Here is a 21997-nt window from a genome sequence, read left to right as displayed (position 1 = left end):
TACCACTAAGCCACCTCCACAGTCCCCCAGCCTGTTTTTTGAAATGTTGATTCTTAAGGACTTACACCGTAGTAGTTACACACTTGGTGAATAAATAGCCAATGAAAATGCATCCTTTCCAGGCTGGGAAGGTGGCTCAATGGTAGAGTGCTTGCCTTGTATGCATGGGGCCCTGGGTTCACTTCCTCAATACCATATGAATAGAAAAAGCCAGAAGTGGCGTTGTGGATCACATGGTAGAGGGAGCGCTAGCCTTAAGCAAAAGAAGCTTGGGGAAGGTGTCCAGGCCCTGTGTTCAAGCCCCAGGACTGGCAAAAATGAAAATACATTTTAAAAAGTAAAAAATAAAAACCAGGCAGGGTCCAGCCCGCATGGAACTTCCCACTGATGGCGACCACTCACAATCAAAGGACAAAGGTCTGCCCCTTAAAGCCGCCCTCAGCTGGATGGTAGCGCTGGAGTTTTGCTTCCAAAGTTCCTTGGTGCGCATGCGCAAGTATTGTCGCCCCACTTCCCCTCATTTGATTGGCTGGACAGGACTGGCTTCCATACCTCACCCAATGAGGTTGCGGCTTGGCCTGAACAGTGAGCGGCCGTTGGGAGAGTGTAACCGCCATGTTGAGTTGCGATGGCTGGGGCTGCTGGCCATGTCCGAGGCCGATCCCGGGGGCTGTTTGCACTCTCCCTGCCCGTGGGCGGCGTGAGTATCTTGGGGGAAGATGTAAACTCTGTTTTTCCTTCGTTTGGGAGTCTGTCTTGCCCCTACGGGGGCGTGTGTTGAGGAAGGAGAGGAGGGAATAATAATAATAGCTAGTGCTATGTCGCCGCCATCGTCCTGAACCCGAGGCCGTTGCCGTTTAGGACAATCCTCTAACGTGGAGGTGGATACTTAGGATTATTTCCGAGGAAAACAGGCTGCTATGGCCACGTGGGAGAGGTTTGAATTTGAGTCCGCTGTCCTTACTTCCCATAATACTCATTTCTCCACCCTTGTACTTTGGATACCAGGTTTGTTCTTAACTGACATCTCACATTTACTCGTGTATGTTGGGGGTGGACGTAGGAGAGTCTAGAATCCTAATGATTTTTGTGTTGGGTCGATCCTGGGGCTTGAACTCAGGGCCTGAGCCACAGCGCCACTTCCGGTTTTCTGGTGGTTAATTGGAGATGAGTCTCACGGACCTTCCGGTCCAGGCTGCCTTCAAGCTGTGATCCTCAAGTCTCAGCCCTGTGCATAGTGCATAGCTAACTAAGATTACAGGTGTGAGCCTTCAGCGCTAGCTCCCAGGTTGCTTTGGATTTGAGTTACATATGTCATGGTTCGCAAGCTGTATTTGCCTTTTTCTTCCTGTACACACCTTTATCTGTCCACCATAGCTTGAGATAAACTTGATTTCATGGAATGCTTGGTAAATCAGAGTTGGAATTCCTTCTTAAGTTGCAGGAAAATGCCAGCAGGACAGTCGGCTTGCTTATGCTTTGGACCTCTGTAATGGTTTTGTTCGTTAGATCCATGGTGTAGGATCTATGTAGGATCTACTGTGCTGGGCAGGAATATCATTTTTCTTCTTTGGATCGTAAGGCCAGTTAACCCGAGCCTAAGTATTTTAAGGTGACAGCATACCCGGGGGCTGGGGGGGGGGGGGGGGAGGGCCCAAAGGGGGCGGGGCGGCAGTGCTTGCGGCGACTCGGGCGTCATCGCGGCGCGCCGCTTCCGGTCCCCTAGCGCCGCAACTAATGTGCCCCCCCCCCCCGCCCGAGCCGGGTCCCTGCGCAGTGCCCCCCCCCCCAGGAGCCCACGTTCGCACCGCGGGCGAGGCCGCCAGCGCCCCACCCGCGCCCGGGACCATGGCCACGGACTCGTGGGCCCTGGCGGTGGACCAGCAGGAAGCGGCGGCTGAGTCGGTGAGCTGGCATCCGAAGTAAAAGAGGTGGGGGGTGGGGGACTGGTTCTGGCTGGGTACCGGTCCTTGGGAAAAGGCGCCCGGTGGGAAGGTTGGTCGCTGCAGGGATGGCGCCGGGACGTTGAGCGGGCTCTGCTTACCCATCCGCACCGAGTCACGGCAACGCAGGCATTCGGTCCCCCAAACGCCAAACCACCCGCCTGTTTCCCTGGAGTCAGAGTTAGTCCTAGTTTGCATGAAGACTCCGGTTGTCATGGTTCTCCACCTTTTCGGTTGTTGAGCGCCGGGACGTGTCTTCCTCCGATCTTGCCTGCTCCCCTCCCTCTCTCTCATGGAGGAAGACAGACGGCGAGAGTCAGGCCGGCGGTAACCCCTCCCGCCTGACCTCACGTCGTCGTTTCTGAGTCTCACGATAGTAAGCAAGACGCGAGTTACACATGTCTGTGTAGATTTCGTGCACTTAAATATTCTGAGTTTTGGTAGTGCTTTGAAGCCGGCTTATTTCTTTCTTGGTCCCAGACCGGGTATGGAACTCGATTCCTGACACTTTTCGCCCATTGGCTATCGTTCTACCAACTGAGCCACGCCTCCAACCCCTGAAACCTACTTCTTTTAGTATATAAGTCTGTATATTCCTTCTGAATAGGACCTTAAAACAAACAGAAGCCAGGAGCCTGTGGCTCACGCCTGTAATCCTAGTTACTCAGGAGGCTGAGATCTGTGGGTCACGGTTCAAAGCCAGCTGGGCAGGAAAGTCCCGAGATTCTGATCTCCAATTAACCACCAGGAAACCGGAAGTGGCCGTATGGCTCAAAAATGGTAGAGTACTGGCTTTGAACAAAAGACCTTAGGACAGCGCCCAGGCCCCAAGTTCAAGCCTCACGACTGAACCCTCTCTCCGCCCCCCTCCAAAAAATTACAGAAAAAAAAAAGCTTTATTTAAATTTATGACTTGTCTTTTCTTTTTTTGTTGGTTGTGGGGCTTGCACTCTGGGCCTGGGCGCTGTCCCTCAGCTCTTCAGCTCAAGGCGAGTTGCTCTACCACTTGATCATGGCACCACTTCGGTTTTCTGGTGGTTTATTGGAGATAAGAGTCTCACAGATTTTCCTGCCCGGGCTGGCTTTGAACCTCGATCCTCAGCTCTCAGCCTCCTGAGTGGGTAGGATTACAGGTGTGAGCCACCAGCGCCGGCCTTTTTGTATTTTTTTTTTGTACCAGCTTTATTAAAATATTTTATTTTTTGAGACTATTTCTGGGCTCATGATTCTTCCACCTCAAGTTCTCTGAGCTGGGACTCCAGTTGCAGTCCACCATTATTATTAGTGTGGGTTGTGGGGCCTGAACTCTGGGCCTGGGCTCTGTCCCTCAGCTCTTTAGCTCAAGGCTAGCACTCTACCACTTGAGCCATAGCACCACTTCCAGCGTTTTCTGTTTATGTGGTGTTGAGGAATCAAACCCAGGGCCTCATGCATGCAAGGCAAGCGGTTCTACCACTGAGACACCTTCCCAGCCCCTTATCTTATTTTTTAAATAGAGGATAAAGTTAGAAACATAAAGAGAAATTTTTTTAAATATGTTCTTTATTGTAGAAATACTGTACAGAGGGGTTACAGTTACATGAGTAAGGTAATGAGTACATTTCCTATAGAGCATTGTTACCTCCTCCTGTGTTTTTTCCCTATCATCTCTTCCTTCTCCACCTCCCCAACTCCTTCTTCCCCCCGCCAAGTTGTACAGTTCGTTTTCAACATAGTGTCTTGTACATCTCATTGAAAAATGTTTTTTATTTTATTTTTATTATTTATTTATTTATTTGGGTCTGGTTGTGGGGCCTGAACTCTGGGCCTGGGCACTGCCCCTCAGCTCTTCAGTTCAAGGCGAGTGCTCTACCACTTGAGCCATAGTGCCACTTCCAGCTTTTTCTGCTTCTGTGGTGCTAAGGAATTGAACCCAGGGCCTCATGCATGCAAGGCAAGCACTCTACCACTGACCCACCTTGCCAGCCCTAGCCTTTTTCTTTTTCTTTTTTTTAGGGGGGGGGGTGGGGGTCCGGTTGTGGGGCCTGAACTCTGGGCCTGGGCACTGTCCCTCAGCTCTTCAGCTCAAGGCTAGCCTTTTTCTTATAAATATTGCTAGTGCCTGTCTGTCTCATCTCATTTTTGAGTACTAGAGTTAAACAAGATTCCTTGACAGGGTGTATGAGGCAGTGCTTTAGTGAAGATCAAACATATTAAACAGCTACTTTATATCACGCTCTCTGCTGGTGACTTCATATTATCTATTAGTATGTTCTCCATACTGTGGGATTAATAAAGAATTTTTTTATGACAATTTTTCTCTTTTGCCAGTTTTTTTTTTCCTGGCTAAGCAGACAGACACTAAAAGCTTTCTAATGGTTTCCACAAGTAAAAGTTCTGTTTCCAAATTACCACCAGAATTGGTTTTTGATGGGTCATGGGGCTTGAACTCAGGGCCTAGACACTGTCCTTGAACTGTTTTGCTCAAGGTTAGTACTCTACCACTGAACTACAGCACCACTTCTAGTTTTCTGTTGATTAATTGGAGGTAAGAGTCTCACAGACTTTCCTGCCTGGGCTGGCTTTGAACTGGGCTCTTCAGATCTTGGACTCCCGAATAGCTAAGATTATAGGCATGAGCCACCAGTGCCCAGCTTCAAATAATTTTTTTTGTTTGTTTTTTTTGTTGGTCCTGGGCCCTGAACTCTGGGCCTGGGCGCTGTACCTCAGCTCTTTAGCTCAAGGCTAGCACCCTACTACTTGAGCCACAGCCACTTTCGGTTTTTCTGTTTATGTGGTGCTGAGCAGTTGAACCCAGGGCCTCATGCGTGCAAGGCAAGCACTCTACCACTAAGCCAACTTCCCAGCCCTCAAATAAATTTTTGCATTCCCACTTTCTCACCCTCTTCCTTTCCCTCATTCTTGGATAGAAGGAACATCAAGGCATAGAAGAACCTGGTGACAACATATTCTGGTGATTTTACTTCTACCCTTTACTAGGTGGTGTGGTGTTTTAGTCCCCACATGATATTTTATTACTAATATACCTACTTTGCGCTAGAATCAGTAGAAATTTCTCTTCATTAAGGTATTTGTGTTATAATAAGGGGACATAAATTCTGCCAGATATCTTTAAATTTACAGCATGTGACAAAATCCTGGTAATTTTTGCTGAAAATATTTCTCTAGTACACCCCTTTCTTTCTGTTCTCACTTCAACCTGATAGGTTTTTTTTTTTTTTTTAACAATATTATTAGAGGTGATATATTAGAGGGGTTACAGTTATATAAGTCATGTAAAGAGTACATTTCTTTTTGGACAGTGTCATCTCTTTCCTGGCTGTCTCCCGGTTTAATTGATATTTTGATTTTCTGTGTGTCCCATTGCTGCAGACCATTCCCAGTTAAAATGTGTAGCCGCACTCAGCACAGGAGGACTTGAGGCAAAGGCTGCATATTGGCATGCTGTGGTGTTCTGGTTTGAGTATTTCTTGCCCATCCATAGGTGCTTTGCTGTTAGGTCTTTACTAGTTTTATGGTATCTCTTTAGATTTGCTTTTGTTCAGAGCATAAGAAAGTGAGGACTCCAGTGATATTCCCCTGAGAATCTTTACAATGAAGGCATTAAGCAAACTCACAAATTATAATTGTGAATTATAGAAATTGTAATTAGGAAGTAAAGATTTTGAGCTGCTTGTGCTGGTCTTGGGCTTGAATTCAGGGCCTTGATGCTGTTCTGGGTTTTGTGCTCAAGGCTAGTACTCTACCACTGGAGTCACAGCTCCACTTTCAGCTTTTTTAGTGGTTAATTGGAGATAAGAGTCTCACAGACTTTCCTGCCCAGTCTGGCTTTGAATCATGATCCTCAGATCTTAGCCTTCTAAGTAACTAGGATTACAGGCCTGAGCCACCAGCGCTCAGCCGTAATCCTGGTTTTTTGGCCAGTATGTTTTGAGAAATTTAGTTATTCTCAGTCAAATATTTTGTAAGCAGAAGGAACCCAATAGAAAACCTAATGAGTATACCTATGGTGTAGGACTTGATTCTTTTCCTACCTTCATTAAAGACACTGTTGACTCAAAATCTTTTAAGTGACTTTTTCTGACAATTTCTCTCTCCCCTATATTCTCCATTTCATTTAGTTAAGCAACTTGCATCTTAAGGAAGAGAAAATCAAACCAGATATCAATGGTGAGTAACTAAAAACTGATTTAAAAACGAATGTGATTCCTTTAGTACTTCTGTTTTGACATAGCAGCTATCTGGGAAAGAAATTGTATTTTATAACTACATAAAAAACTAGGAGATTCTGGCATTCATTTGATTTAAAAGTCATTGAAGTGGGTTGTGTAACCAAAATGTGTATAATATAGATTGAGGACATCTAATTGGCTTACAAATTATTAAATTTCTCATCATAGGCTATCCTGTCAAAGATGGGTATGTGTGTGTGTGGGGGATGTGGGTGTGTAGTTGCTAGTACTAGGCCTTGAACTTAGTTCTCACTTGGCTTTTTTTTTTTTTTTGTCGGTCGTGGGGCTTGAACTCTGGGCCTGGGCGCTGTCCCTGCGCTCTTCAGCTCAAGGCGAGCGCTCTACCACTTGAGCTACAGCGCCACTTCCGGCTTTCTGGTGGTTTATTGGAGATAGCAGTCTCACAGTCTCTCCTGCCCGGGCTGGCTTTGAACCACAATCCTCAGATCTCAGCCTCCTGAGTAGCTAGGATTACAGGCGTGAGCCACCAGCGCCCGGCTTCACTTGGCTTTTTTACTCAAGCCTGGCCCTCTAACACTTGAGCCATATCTCCACTTTGGCTTTTTGCTGGATGATTGGAAATGAGTCTCATGGAGGAAGTGGTGCTGTGGCTCAAGTGGTAGAGCCTTGAACTGAAGAGCTCAGGGATACTACCTATGCCTAGAGTTCAAGCCCTACGACTGACCAAAAAAATTAAGTCTCATGGACTATTCTGCTAGGGCTGGCTTCAAACAACAATTCTCAGGTTTCATTCTCCTGAGTAGCTAGGATTAGAGTCATGGATCACCAGTACCTGGCTTAACTGTTCTTTATTTTTATTTTTTAAATAATTTTTTTATTGAGATTAAATGATTACATAAATTTCACAGTATTGTGAGATAGTGATACTTAAAGTCACAAACACGTTTTAACCTTCACCCGTCATTATCTTGGTCTATAATGTGTGTGAATTCTATGAGCCTTGACAGTTACAACTATTTCTTCCACATCGAGTGATACGTACATTTCTTTGCTTTTGCTTGGTGTAAGCTGTTTCCTCTTTCCCCCTCATTCCCTCCCTCCTATTGCTGCCCTTAAGTTGCTTAGTTCATTTTCATCAATGCCCAGTGCAGCTGATGGGCCCCTCTGTTGTATTTATATTTTAACTGTTCTTTTTTTTGGGGGGGGGTCTGGTCTTGGGGCCTGAACTCTGGGCCTAGGCGCTGTCCCTCAGCTCTTCAGCTCAAGGCTAGCGCTCTACCACCTGAGCTACAGCACCACTTCCGGCTTTTTTCTTTTTGCTTATGTGGTGCTGAGGAATCGAACCCAGGGCCTCAGGCATGCAAGGCAAGCGCTCTACCACTGAGCCACCTTCCTAGCCCTTAACTGTTCTTTAATTTGGCGGTGAGATGGTTAAAGTGTGAGCAATCTCAGAGTTTACCTACTCTCAATTATTCTAAACTGGTACCTGTTCAGAAAATAGATTTTGGTAGAGGACTCGGGATACGGCTTAGTGGTAGAGAACTTGCATAGTATGCTTCCCAATTACAAAATAATATCAATATTAATATTAATGAAGGGGTGGAGTTTGTAACTTTTACCTCACTGAATTTTACCTCACTCTGAGTTCTCCTAAAGTCTTGTGAAAATTTTCCCTTCTTTTCTGTGTATGTTTACGTAGTTACAATGTTGTTTATTATTTCTATTAGTAAATTTATTTGCATAGACTTTTAATGGTATTCTTATATTGGCAATATGTTTGCACAGATTCTTTTTTTTTATTTTTTTTTTGGTCGGTCATGGGGCTTGAACTCTGGGCCTAGGCACTGTCCCTTAGCTCTTCAGCTTAAAGCTAGCACTGTAGCTCTTGAACAACAGTGCCACTTCCAGTTTTCTGAGTGATTTATTGGAGATAAGAGTCTCTCGGACTTTCCTCCTGCCTAGGCTGGCTTTGAACCTCAATCCTCTGATCTCAGCCTCCTGAGTAGCTAGGATTACAGGTGTGAGCCATCGGTGACTGGCTCCAGTCATGGTTCTTGAACTCAGGGACTGAACTCTGTCCCTAGGCTTTTCTGCTCAAGGCTAGCAATTCTAGTGCTTTGAGTCATAGTACCACTTCTAATTTTCTGGTGGTTAATTGGAGATAACAGTCTCACGGACTTTCCAGCCCAGGCTGGCTTTGAATCTGATCCTCAGATCTCAGCCTCCTGAGTAGCTAGGATTAAGACATGAGCCATCAGCACCTGGCTTACACAGATACTCTTGTAAAAGAAATAATTCATTTGTTTTTGAGATAGAGTGAGGCAACTGGAATAGGAAAGAATAGCATATGAGCAACAGTATTTCAAAACTTTATTTAGGCAGTATTTATTATTTATTAAGCAGTATTTCAAAACTTTTATGTATTGTTTTTGCTTGTTTTTTTTTTTTTGTCGGTCGTGGGGCTTGAACTCTGGGCCTGGGCGCTGTCCCTCAGCTCTTCAGCTCAAAGCGAGCGCTCTACCACTTGAGCTACAGCGCCACTTCCGGTTTTCTGGTGGTTTATTGGAGATAGGAGTCTCACGGTCTCTCCTGCCCGGGCTGGCTTTGAACCGCGATCCTCAGATCTCAGCCTCCTGAGTAGTTTTTTTTTTTTTTATCAGTGGTTTGGTTTCATTTACTTATTTATGAGGATCTGAGATTTTTTTTTTTGTTTTAGATAAGATGTATGGAATGGATTTTTGAATTACAGCCACTTTGTTTTTGATAAAGGTGCTGTTGTCAAGACCAATGCTAATGCAGAAAAGACAGATGAAGAAGAGAAAGGTAAGAGCCCTAAAGATATATAAATGAGGGGCTGGTAATGTGTCTTAGTGGTGGAGTGCTTGCCTAGCATGCATGAAGCCCTGCATTTGATTCCTCAGTATCATATAAAAAGAAAAGCCAAAGGTGGTGCTGTGGCTCAAGTGATAGAGTACTAGCCTTGAGCAAAATGAAGCTCAAGGACAGTGCCCAGACTCTGAGTTCAAGCCCCAGGACTGGCAAAAACAACAACAAAAGATGTATAAATGAGGTTTCACATGTAAAAGACTGTTTACTACTACGTGTCATAGTTTATACCCAACTTGGTTTGACATTAGTAGTAGTTCTAAAATAAAACTTCAGCTTAATCAATAGGTAAACTAACTTTTATGATTTATGTTGTAAGAGAAATTCTTTCCATTGAATTTATAAATCAAAACTAAGATGTTCATTCAACTCAGAGAATAGGTACACAGACATGTTACCTACTCAACTACAGACATGTAGTTGACTTTAGATGAAGCCATAATGAGTTTCATAGACTTTTAAAAATCTTTGTTATTTTTCCTGACAGAGGACAGAGCTGCACAGTCTTTACTCAATAAGCTGATCAGAAGCAACCTTGTGGATAACACAAACCAAGTGGAAGTCCTGCAACGGGATCCCAACTCCCCACTCTACTCAGTGAAGTCTTTTGAAGAGCTTCGCCTGTGAGTATTTGTACATTTTTCTAAAGCTTCCTTTTGCATTTAGATAGAGATCTTAGACTTGTTAAAGCATATTTTTTTTTCACATAGCAGATCATTTTTAAGTAACCTACAAGATTATTATGAAATAGATGTAGCACAATATTAGGCTATTAAATAAAATTTCCAGGCAACCTGTAAAAATTGTTAGCTCACTCATAAGTTGTGGTCAGGTCAGATATTGTTAGATACAAACTACGAACAATGGAGAAAAAAAAAGATCTCCCAAATATTTTGCTGTGCTTCTCAATCAAAGAGATGACGACTTTGATATTTAATTATTTTTTCTAGGAAACCACAGCTTCTCCAAGGAGTCTATGCCATGGGTTTCAACCGTCCGTCCAAAATACAAGAGAATGCATTGCCTTTGATGCTTGCTGAACCGTATGTAACTTGATATAACTAAATTTCATTTTTATTTCCTATTTTATTTTTTTTTATTTTTTGGTCCAGTCGTGGGCCTGAACTCTGGGCCTGGGCGCTGTCCCTCAGCTCTTCAGCTCAAGGATAGCACTCTACCACTTGAGCCACAGCGCCACTTCCGGCTTTTTTCTTTTTGCTTATGTGGTGCTGAGGAATCAAACCCAGGGCCTCATGCATGCAAGGCAAGCACTCTACCACTGAGCTACCTTCCCAGCCCCTTATTTCCTATTTTAAACTTTGTTCATTTTAAAATATATATATATATATTTTTTGGTGGGTTGTGAGGCCTGAACTCTGGGCCTGGGCACTGTTCCTCAGCATTTCAGCTGAAGGCTCGCACTCAACCACTTGAGCCACCACTTCCAGCTTTTTCTGTTTATGTGCTGAGGAATTGAACCCAGGGCCACATGCATGCAAGGCAAGCACTCTACCACTGAGCCACCGTCCTAGCCCCAAATTTTATTGTTCAGTAATTGTACAAAGGGGTTACAGTTGCGTAATTTTTTTTTTTTTTTTTTTTGGTTAGTTGTGGGTCTTGAACTCTGGGCCTGGGTGCCGTCCCTCAGCTCTTTAGCTCAAGGCTAGTGTTCTACTACTTGAGCCACAGCACCACTTCTGGTTTTCTGGTGGTTAATTAGAGATAAGAGTCTCACAGACTTTTCTTGCCTGGGCTGGCTTTGAACTTCAATCCTCAGATCTCAGCCTCCTTAGTAGCTAGGAGGCTGGGTAGATAGTAGCCACTCACGCCCAGCTTATAATCTTAAAGAGTAAGCCTAATAATACATGCTTCATACATGCTTCCTTGCTTGTTTTCTTTCCTTCCTTCCTTCCTTCCTTCCTTCTTTCCCTTCCTTCCCTTCCTTCCTTCCTTCCTTCCTTCCTTCCTTCCTTCCTTTCTGTCTTTCTTTCTTTCTTTCTTTCTTTCTTTCTTTCTTTCTTTCTTTCTTTCTTTCTTTCTTTCTTTCTTTTCTTTCTTTCTTTCTTCCTCCTGTCCTGGGGCTTGAACTCTGGGCTTGGGAGCTATCCCTGAGCTCCTTTCACTAAAGGCTTGTGCTCTACCATTTGAGCCACAGTGGCACTTCCAGCTTTTTCTGTGATTAATTGGAGATAAGACGACTTTCCTGTCTGGGTTGGCTTCTAACCATGATCCTCAGATCTCAGTCTCCTGAGAAGCTATGATTACAGGTGAGAGCCACCAGCACCTGGCAATATATGCATTCTATAGAAAAGTTATAAAATAATGAGAAATAAAAAAGAAAAGTATAACTTTTTAAATAAATGGAATGACATAGGCTGAGGATGACGTTTAGTAGTAGAGCAATTGCCTAGCAATACACAAGACCTGGGTTCAATTCCTACCACTTTGTTTGAAAAGAAAATTTTATATGTATGTATCTCACACACAAACGAATGCACATATATATAGTGCTTTTCAAATTCCATCATAAGATATTTTCTGTGTAGTACCCTATACTTGTACTTCCTATCATTTGTAACTTCTGTAGACCCCATTGTCTCTATATAAATGAAGTTTGAATACTATTTTTAAGCTTTATTATTTTTTAAAGCTCCTACACAGTTTTTTTTTTAATTTTTATTATAAAGATACTATACAGAGGGTTACAGTTACATGAGCAAGGTAATGAGTACACTTCCTATTGAGCATTGTTACCCCCTCCATTGCTTTCCCCCTACCATCCCTTCCCTCCCTACCTTCCCCGAGGTTCTTTTTTTTTTTTTTTTTTTTATTGTGGTTAAGTGATTACATAATTTCCCAAATTTCACAGTATTGTCCTACACAGTTTTTTGTTTTTGTTTTTTGGTGCTAGTCCTGGGACTTAAACTCTAGGCATGGTTGCTGTCCCTGAGATTTTTTTTTTTTTTTTTTTTTTGGTCCGGTCGTGGGGCCTGAACTCTGGGCCTGGGCGCTGTCCCTCAGCTCTTCAGCTCAAGGTTAGCGCTCTACCACCGAGCCACAGCGCCACTTCCGGGTTTTTCTTTTTGCTTATGTGGTGCTGAGGACCACATAAGGTGCGGGGCCTCATGTATGCAAGGCAAGCGCTCTACCACTGAGCCACCTTCCCAGCCCCTTTTTTTTTTAATTTTTTTATTATTTTTCGTTTTATTTCTTTTCTTTTTTGCTCAGGGCTAGTACTCTACCCACTTGAACCAGAGCTCCACTTTTGGCTTTTTTTGTGTTTAGTTGGTGGTGAAGAGTCTTACAGACTTTTCCTGCCAAGGCCAGATTTGAACTGCGATCCTCAGTTCTCAGTCTGAGTAGCTAGAATTATAGGAGTGAGCCACCAGCACCAGGTTTAAACAGTTTATTTTATTGTGCAGTCCACAGAACTTGATTGCCCAGTCTCAGTCTGGTACTGGAAAAACTGCTGCCTTTGTGTTGGCCATGCTTAGCCAAGTAGAACCTGCAAACAGATACCCCCAGGTAAGGCCTTGGTAAATTTGGATTTTCTACTAACTTACAGGTAGAAGAGGGACTCCATTTGGTGGATTAAAAACCAAACATCACTACATGATACATTTTAGAATTCAAGTTGAGTATAAATAGATCTTTCAGTGGTTAGAAAAAACTTGTATTCTGTTTTCCATGGTTTGCCAATTCTGAAGGACTGTTGACAAGCTTGACTCTTATTTTTTTTTCTGGGGCTGGGGCTTGAAATCTGTGCTTGGGCCCCCTCACTGAGCTTCTTTTTTTTTTTTGTCGGTCGTAGGGCTTGAACTCTGGGCCTGGGCGCTGTCCCTCAGCTCTTCAGCTTAAGGCGAGCGCTCTACCACTTGAGCCACAGTACCACTTCCGGTTTTCTGGTGGTTTATTGGAGATAGGAGTCTCAGTCTCTCCTGCCTGGGCTGGCTTTGAACCGCGATCCTCAGATCTCAGCCTCCTGAGTAGCTAGGATTACAGGCGTGAGCCACCAGCACCCGGCTGTCACTGAGCTTCTTTTCTGCCACTTCCAGCTTTTTCTAGGATTAACTGGAGATAAGAGTCTCAGGGATGCCAGGTGCCAGTGGCTCATGCCTGTAATCCTAGCTACTCGGGAGGCTGAGATCTGATTGATGATGGAGGTTTAAAGCTAGTCCCAGCAGGAAACTCTGAGGGACTCTTATCTCCAATTAACCACCAAAATCTGGAAGTGGTGCAGTAGCTCAAGTGGTAGAGCACTAGCCTTAAGCTAAAGAGCTGAGGGACAGCGTTTAGGCCCCGAGTTCAAGTCCCATGACCAAAAAAAAAAAAAAAAAGAGTCTCAGGGACTTTCCTAGGTTAGCTTCAAACAGTGATCCTCAGATCTCAGCCTCCTGAGTAGTTTAAATTACAAACTTGAGCCACTGGTGGCCGGCAAGCTTGACTCTTACTTGGAGAAAAAACAAGTTCAGAGAACTGCCAGGCATAGAGGTATATCTCTGGAATCCCAGCACTGAGACAAGATGATCAATAGTTTGAGACCAATTCCATCTCCCTATTAGTTTTTTTTTTTTAATTTTATTTTTATTATCTTCAAGTAGTTGTACAAAGAAGTTCCCATTCTACAAAACAGTATATGAGTACAAAGTGTCTGACAACATTGTCATCCATCTCTCCTAACCCATCCCTTCTCTCTCTTTTTTTTTCTTTAATTGAGATTAGGTGATTACATAAATTTAACGTATTTCACAGTATTGTGGAATAGTGATACTTAAAGTCACAAACACATTTTAACCTTTACAAGGCAAATTGTCATTATCATGGTCTATTCAGTTTGTGAATTCTATGAGCTTTAACAATACAAGTTATTTTTTACACATTAAGTGATGTTTACATTTCTTTCCTTTTGCTTAGTGTCCCTATTAGTTTTAAGGCCAACCCGGGCTAATTAGTGAGACCTTGTCTCAAAAAAGAAAAAGTTGTGGAGTCTTTAGCTCCCATTTACTAAGTGGGGAAAAGGAAGTATTTTTCTTTTGTTCTATTTCTTCCTACTTTATCCTGTTATACTAAAATCAGTCCATGCTCAGGAAGGAAAGAAGGAGAGGGTAGGAAGAAAGGAGGAGAGAGGGAGGGAGGGAGGAAGAAAAGAAAGGAGGAGTTGTGAGAACTTTCTGAGTAAGTGAAAAAAGGAAGCTAATTTCTGGAGATGAGTCTCATAGACTTTCCTGTTTAGGCTGGATTTGAATTGTGATCCTTAGATTTCAGCCTTCTGAGTACCTAGCGGGCCCCAGCCCTCAGCTTCACAAGGGTTTTTGTCTTGAACATTCATTCTGCACTCTTTCCTTACCAGTGCCTGTGCCTTTCCCCAACATATGAGCTGGCACTTCAAACAGGAAAAGTGATTGAGCAGATGGGCAAATTTTACCCTGAACTGAAGTTAGCTTATGCTGTTCGAGGCAATAAATGTGAGTATATGATCTTGAAATATTATGCTAACATTTTTTATTTTTAAGGATTTTAAAAATGTATCTGATAGTTAAAATAGCACAATAAGGCTGGAAACCTTTGACTCTCACCTATATTTAGGAAGCTGAGATCTGAGGATCGAAGTTTGAAGCCAGCCTGAGCAAGAAGGTTTGTGAGACTCTTCAATTAACAAGCAAAAACAGAAAAGTAGAGTGGTAGCTTGTGTTGTCTTTATTAATCTTCTCAGTAGTTTTATACCTGACTTTTTGTGTGTGTGTGTGTGCTGGTCCTAGGGCTTGAACTCAGGAGCTGGGTGCCGTCCCTGAGTTTCTTTGCTCAAGGCTAGTGTTTTATCACTTCAGCCACTGTACCACTTCCACCTTTTTGTTGTTGTTGTTTGTAGTTTATTGGAGATAAGAGTCTCAAAGACTTTCTTGTCCAGGCTAGCTTCAAACCACCATCGTCAGATCTCAGCCACCAGAGTAGCTCAGATTACAGGTGTGAGCCACCAGTGCCTACCTGCCTATTTAAGCACTTTAGGAAATATTGCTGGAAGTTTGGTTGAATCTTATGGATCTTTGAAACAAATGTAACTTTATGATCACAGAAATTAGTTTTATATACAACATCCTAGGGGCAACTTTAGATCAGTTCTGAAGAGAAAAATTATAATGAAGTTTATTATACAAAATTTAAAATTTTGCAATTTGGATAAAAGAATTCTTAATTTTCTGCAGCAACTGGGATTGAGTTTTAATTTGTTAATTTAATATGGAATAGCAATTAGTTAACTGAAGTCTAGAGCTTGTGGTCTACCACTTGAACTATACATACCAAAAAAGCCCTGCTTTTTAAATTTTTGTCAGTCATGGGGCTTGAACTCTGGGCCTAGGCACTGTCTCTCAGCTCTTCAGCTCAAGGCAAGCCATCTACCACTTGAGCCACAACGCCACTTCCGGATTTCTCAGTGGTTTATTGGAGATAAAGAGTCTCGGAGTTTCCTGCCCGGGGCTGGCTTTCAACTGTGATCCTCAGATTTCAGCCTCCGGAGTAGCTAGGATTACAGGAGTGAGCCACCCACACCTGGCTTTAAGCCCTGCTTTTTTAATCTCAGGTAGAGATTACTTTAGAGATAGAGTCTTACTTTTCTGCCTGAGCTGATTTTGAACTGTGATATTCCACATTCCCAAAGAACTAATATAACAGTAACTGGTGCCCAGTTGGAGTGTTGTTGTATGTTTTTTCCAGTGCTGATGATCAAATCAGGGACCTTGAGCATTCTAATCAAGCATTCTTTTTTTTTTTTTTTTTTTTTTTGGCCAGTCCTGAGGCTTGAACTCAGGGCCTGGATACTGTCCCTGAGCTTATTTTGCTCAAGTCTAGCACTCTTTTTTTTTTTTTTGGGTCCGGTCATGGGGCCTGAACTCTGGGCTTGGGCGCTGTCCCTCAGCTCTTCAGCTCAAGGCTAGCGCTTTACCACTTGAGCCACAGCGCCACTTCCGGCTTTTTTTTTCCTTTTTTGCTTATGTGGTGCTGAGGAATCAAACCCAGGGCCTCACGCATGCAAGGCAAGCCCTCTACCACTGAGCCACCTTCCCAGCCCCAAGTCTAGCACTCTTATCACTTGAGCCACAGTGCTACTTCTAGTTTTTTCTATGTATGTGGTACTGAGGAATCTAACCCAGGGCTTCATGCATGCTAGGCAGGTACTCTACCACTAAGATATGTTCTCAGTCCTTAAACACTCTTCTATTTAGTTATACCAGGTACATTTTCTTTCTTTTTTTTTTTTTTCTTTTTTTAGTCGTGGGGCTTGAACTCTGGGCCTGGGCGCTGTCCCTGCGCTCTTCAGCTCAAGGTGAGTGCTCTAACCGGCTTGAGCTGTAGCACCACTTCCGATTTTCTAGTGGTTTATTGGAGATAAGAGTCTCAAGAACTTTCCTGCCTGGGCTGGCTTTGAACCTCAATCCTCAGATCTCAGCCTCCTGAGTAGCTAGGATTATAGGCATGAGCCACTGGCGCCCGGCTAAGCACATCTTCTTTTTCTTTTTGTCAATCATAGGGCTTGAACTCAGGGCTTAGATGCTGTCTCTGAACTCTTGTGCTCAAGGTTACCCCTCTAATACTTTAAGCCAAGCCGGGCGCTGGTGGCTCACGCCTGTAATCCTAGCTACTCAGAAGGCTGAGATCTGAGGATCGCGGTTCAAAGCCAGCTCGGGCAGGAGAGACTGTGAGACTCCTATCTCCAATAAATCACCAGAAAACCGGAAGTGGCGCTGTAGCTCAAGTGGTAGAGCACTCGCCTTGAGCTGAAGAGCTGAGGGACAGCGCCCAGGCCCAGAGTTCAAGCCCCACGACCAACAAAAAAAAAAAAAAATACTTTAAGCCATAGTGCCACTTCTGGTTTTCTGGTGGTTAATTTGAGATAAGGGCCTTACAGATTTTCCTGTCCAGGCTGACTTTGAACCATGATCTTCAGATCTCAAACTCTTGACTAGTTGAAATTATAGGTGTGACCCACCAGCACCTGCCCCTAGCACTTTTCTAAGAAAGGCAATTTGTTTACTTCAGAAACTAAAACTCCTTGGAAACCATATTTATTGACTCGAAGAGGACAGCTGAATTACTAGATGATACTTGTTTCTGAGTTTGTGTGTATGTGTGTGTTATAGTGTAGGAGACAGGAAGGTAGTTCTTTATTTCTTTTTTTTTTTTGATAAGTCCAATGGTGTGAAAATTCAATGCTTCTATAAGTGAAATGATATTGACAGAAAAATAAAGATCAGGATATTGGATATTGAATTCAATACCAAGGAAAAGTAGTTTGGTAAAAAGTGCTTGACTGGTATTTAACCTGAGTTTAATCCTTAGAACTACAAAGAAAACAAGAAGAAAAAAAGAGAAAAGAATGCCTTTGGAGATATTTTTGTGTTCTCCTTGTTCATATCCTTAACACAGATTTTCCTGTTGCCAGTTTTTATTTGTCTGTAGTGGTATTCTGCGCTTACCTTAAAAATATTAAAACAAACAACAAACTCTATAAGCATTAAAAACAAAGCTTAAGGGTATCAGAGAGGAGAGCTGGCTTTGCCTTTGAAATACCCACAGAAAACATCTCGTCTCTACAGTGGAAAGAGGTCAGAAGATCAGTGAGCAGATTGTCATTGGCACTCCGGGGACTGTCCTGGACTGGTGCTCCAAGCTCAAGTTCATTGACCCCAAGAAGATCAAGGTGTTTGTTCTGGACGAGGCAGACGTGATGATAGCTACTCAGGGCCACCAGGACCAAAGCATCCGCATCCAGAGGTAGGAAGAACTGGGGCCAGGAAGAACTTGAAACTCCTCCTCCAACTTCTGTTGGGTTCTTGATGCTGGTACTTACTGCAGCATGTGTTCAGTGGGCCATTTCCTCATCAGCACTTATAACACCCCCAGCCAGGGTTGAGAAGGAAGACCCAGGCCCTCACCCAGCCCAGTGCCACCCTGGCTGTGTTCTTCCTCCCCCTTGCTAAGATGGGTCTGCCTCCAGCCCTTCATGCCTGTGAGGGCTGTAGTCTATGCAGGCCTTTGATGGGAGGCTGGGTTTCTGTTCCTTCTGGTGAAGTCCTGGGGTCATCCAAAGTGCCTGGAGGACCTGGGTGCTGGTGGCTCACACCTGTAATCCTAGCTGCTCAGGGGACTGAGATGTGAGGATCATGCTTCAAAGGCAGCCTGGGCAGGAATGTCCATGGGACGCTTCTGCAGTTAACCACCCAAGAGCTGGAAGTGGCACTGTGGTTCAAAGTGATAGAGCACTAGCCTTGAGAAAAGAGCTCAAGGACAGCTCCTAGGCCCTGAGTTCAAGGCCCATCACTGACCAAAAACGATGCCTGGATGTCACCTTGCAGGATGCTGCCCAAGAACTGCCAGATGCTGCTTTTCTCTGCCACCTTTGAAGACTCAGTGTGGCAGTTTGCCCAGAAAGTGGTTCCAGACCCCAATGTTATCAAACTGAAGCGCGAGGAGGAGACGTTGGACACCATCAAGCAGTATTACGTCCTGTGCAATAACAGAGATGAGAAGTTCCAGGCCTTGTGCAACCTGTATGGGGCCATCACCATCGCTCAAGCCATGATCTTCTGCCATGTGAGTAGAGCTGCAGGCCTGCAGGGGCTGCCCCACCCCCTCCTCAGCTTCTCCCTTGTCCAGCTTCACCTGACCAGATTCATGTGTGGACAAGAAAGGAAGGGTTTTGTGAGGATGGAGTAGACTGTGTTTTTATTTTAATCTAATTAAGAGTTAGCATGCAGCCGGGCGCTGGTGGCTCACGCCTGTAATCCTAGCTACTCAGGAGGCTGAGATCTGAGGATTGCGGTTCAAAGCCAGCCCGGGCAGGAAAGACCGTGAGACTCCTATCTCCAATAAACCACTAGAAAACCGGAAGTGACGCTGTAGCTCAAGTGGTAGAGCGCTTGCCTTGAGCTGAAGAGCTAAGGGACAGCGCCCAGGCCCAGAGTTCAAGCCCCATGACCGACAAAAAAAAAAAAAAAAAAGAGTTAGCATGCATTATAGCATGAGAGAGTGCCACTGTAACTATTCCATCCATGTGTATAATGCAGCTTGAACCAGTTCTTTTTCCTACTTGTGCATGTGTGTGTGCATCCACGCACACGTGTGTGTGTGTGTGTGTGTGTGTGTGTGTGTGTGTGTGTGTGTGTGTGTGTGTGTGTGTGTGTGTGTGTGTGTGTGTGTGTGTGTGTGCTGGTACTGGAGCTTGAATTTAGGGCCTTAATCACTCAGGCTGATTGTTCATTGCTGGTGCTCTACCGCTTAAGTCATGCTTCTGTTCAGCATTTTGTTCATGAATTGGAGATGGAATCAGACTTTTCTGTCCAGGTCAATTTCAAACTATAGTTCTCTAGATCTCAGCTTCCTGAGTAACTGGGGTAACAGGCATGAGCCACAGTGTGTAGTTCCTTCCTTCCCTTTCATGTTTGATTTTATAGATACAATAGTATATGTAAATATATATGATACAATAAAATAATCTATATTAAATAGTCTTTTCACACTTTAGTAAATGTTTGTAAAATTATGACCCAGGTGCTGCTGATGTATCAGATACATCAGGTTGGCCACATTTCCAGTAGAATCTGCTAAGTCAGATACAGTCCTTTATAAAGGTACCATCATTTCTTAATTGTTTTCTCCATCCAGACCCGCAAAACTGCTAGTTGGCTGGCAGCAGAGCTCTCCAAAGAAGGGCACCAGGTGGCTCTGCTGAGTGGTGAGATGATGGTGGAGCAGAGGGCTGCCGTGATTGAGCGCTTCCGTGAAGGCAAGGAGAAAGTTCTGGTGACCACCAACGTGTGTGCCCGGGGTGAGCAGTGATGTCCTGGTGTGCCCGACCCAGGGAGGTGGTGAGGTTGGTGCGACATTCCTTTCTAGAACAGACTGAGAGAAACCAACAAAGACTCCAGGAGTGCCGCCCTGGTGCAAGTGGGCGTCCAGGCTCTGAGTGCTTGGGAGCAGTGCTCATCCTGGGCAGTGCCGGTGTTTAGCTGTGTGTCCACGTGCATGTGTGCAGCACACGTGCTTCACATTCTACAGGGGTCTTTGTAACACTGCTGTAAAGTTCTGTCCTCCCTTCATTCTGCCCAGGGACTGAATGTGCCCTTCTCTAGAGGTGGCCTGGCCCAGGTCCTTCCTCCTTTTGAAGTGGTTGTGTGGACTGAGGCCTGTGTCTCTGTCTTCCCCAACATGCAGGGATTGATGTTGAACAAGTATCTGTTGTCATCAACTTCGATCTTCCTGTGGACAAGGATGGGAACCCCGACAATGAGACTTACCTGCACCGGATTGGGCGCACCGGCCGCTTTGGCAAAAGAGGCCTGGCCGTGAACATGGTCGACAGCAAGCACAGCATGAACATCCTGAACAAAATCCAGGAGCATTTTAGTGAGTCCCTGGGGGTGCTGTGCCTGGTGCCCTTTTCAGTGGGCTGGGATGGGAGTGGGGAGAGGGGAGGTTTCCCCATGCCCATCAGCGAGGCTTCTGTCTCTGTCACCTTCTCTCCCCTTCCCTCCTCCCATCTGTACATTCTCAGGGAACACTCCTGGGAGTTTGGGGCTCAGGGAGTAGAACGGCTGTTGCTGTGTGGCCAGGCTGCGGCCTGGAGCACTGACTGCTGATGTCAGTGACCAGGGCCCCAATGTCCCCTGCTCAGCCACTCTAGAGGCCTTCCTTTAGGGTTAGATGAAGGAATTCTGTGACCCCAAGTGTAACACCTTTCTGGGCAGAGACCTGTGTCTTGTAATGTCCCCATTCTATGTGTCTAGGTGACTTGTGCTGTGTTGTCTTGGTTACTCCATGTTGGTTTCCCTTCAAATCTTTTTCCCCAGATAAGAAGATAGAAAGATTGGATACGGATGATTTGGATGAGATTGAAAAAATAGCTAACTGAGAAGCTGCACCAGTGAGTCGCTGGTGCTCACACTCGGCGCTGCCCAGCCCAGGAGACGAGTGCTTTCATGGCATCGGCCTTGACGGCACCTCAAAGACAAAGGCACGAGTAGAGAAGCTACCTACCTCATTCACAATTACGTTTGGACTTGACAGAAATTTGTGCAAATGATGGGGGATGGTAGAATAATTGTTTACACAACTTTGGAAGATTAGGCATGAATACACAGAAATTTACGTTTTGCAAATTACTTTGTTTTTTTGGCCAGCGTTTCGCCCAGTGTGTAACTAATCTAGATACTGTGGGTACTTGCCCAGGATCCTTTGTGACAACCCCTGCCTGTTTTCTCACCTGGAGTATGTGAGACAACCTTCAGTCCTTTCGGATGTGACAGGATAGAAATGAAAAGGGAGCACCCAGGGAGAGGCCCCAAGTAAGATAAGTGTGTGAGCCTAACCATTGTGTCTGGAGGCTATCATAAGACAGCTGAGCAACCTGTGAGCTGCTGCTTAGAACTTGGTGTGAATCAGCTTATCTGAATATTACCAACCTGTTACTCCTAACTCCTCCCATACAAGCAAAGGATGTGCTATGATGGACCAAATTTACAACCTGTAGGGTCTTTGTATGCAGGTTTATGCCTCAGGACCTTGATCTGCTCTTTTCAGTGGGTACAATCTGTGTATGGTATGAAAGTGAATATTGATGAGTCCTTTGCTTATCTTTCATCAAGCTTACTTCCATCAGGAAGTCATGGAGAATTAAGTCATAGCCCTATCTTTCCACAAGGCAATCCCAAGCTTGCCTGGCTTCACAGGCACTGACAACATTTTTTTTTTTCTTTTTGTCGGTCATGGGGCTTGAACTCTGGGCCTGGGTGCTGTCCCTCAGCTCTTCAGCTCAAGGCAAGTGTTCTACCACTTGAGCTACAGTGCCACTTCTGGTTTTCTAGTGATTAACTGGAGATAAGAGTTTCATGGACTTTCCTGCCTGGGCTGGCTTTGAACTGTCACCCTCAGATCTCAGCCTCCTGAGTAGCTAGGATTATAGGCGTGAGCCACCAGTGC

At 44.5% G+C, this 21997-nt stretch overlaps 1 protein-coding gene across 2 annotated transcripts; it reads left to right on the top strand.

Annotated features, from left to right (window-relative positions):
- Positions 1 to 602: 602 nt before the first annotated feature.
- Positions 603 to 21169, top strand: LOC138829747 (ATP-dependent RNA helicase DDX19B). 2 transcript variants are annotated; one of them, XM_070026274.1, is made up of 12 exons: positions 603 to 700; positions 6065 to 6113; positions 8906 to 8959; positions 9510 to 9645; positions 9973 to 10065; positions 12445 to 12547; positions 14373 to 14487; positions 17617 to 17794; positions 18376 to 18613; positions 19685 to 19847; positions 20234 to 20425; positions 20869 to 21169. In XM_070026274.1, the coding sequence occupies exons 1-12, from the start codon at positions 629 to 631 to the stop codon at positions 20928 to 20930; spliced, it is 1455 nt and encodes a 484-aa protein (XP_069882375.1). In that variant the 5' UTR covers positions 603 to 628; the 3' UTR covers positions 20931 to 21169. The 2 variants fall into 2 exon arrangements, with proteins under 2 accessions (XP_069882375.1, XP_069882376.1); XM_070026275.1 differs by lacking the exon at positions 603 to 700 and adding an exon at positions 1771 to 1905.
- Positions 21170 to 21997: the final 828 nt, after the last annotated feature.

Source organism: Dipodomys merriami, unplaced genomic scaffold (genome assembly GCF_024711535.1).
Source record: "Dipodomys merriami isolate MVZ:Mamm:240054 unplaced genomic scaffold, mDipMer1.0.p SCAF_176, whole genome shotgun sequence".
In the NCBI taxonomy this organism is placed as follows: Eukaryota; Metazoa; Chordata; class Mammalia; order Rodentia; family Heteromyidae; genus Dipodomys; species Dipodomys merriami.
Note: the sequence above shows the minus strand (reverse complement) of the source record. Positions and strands in the feature narration are given on the sequence as shown.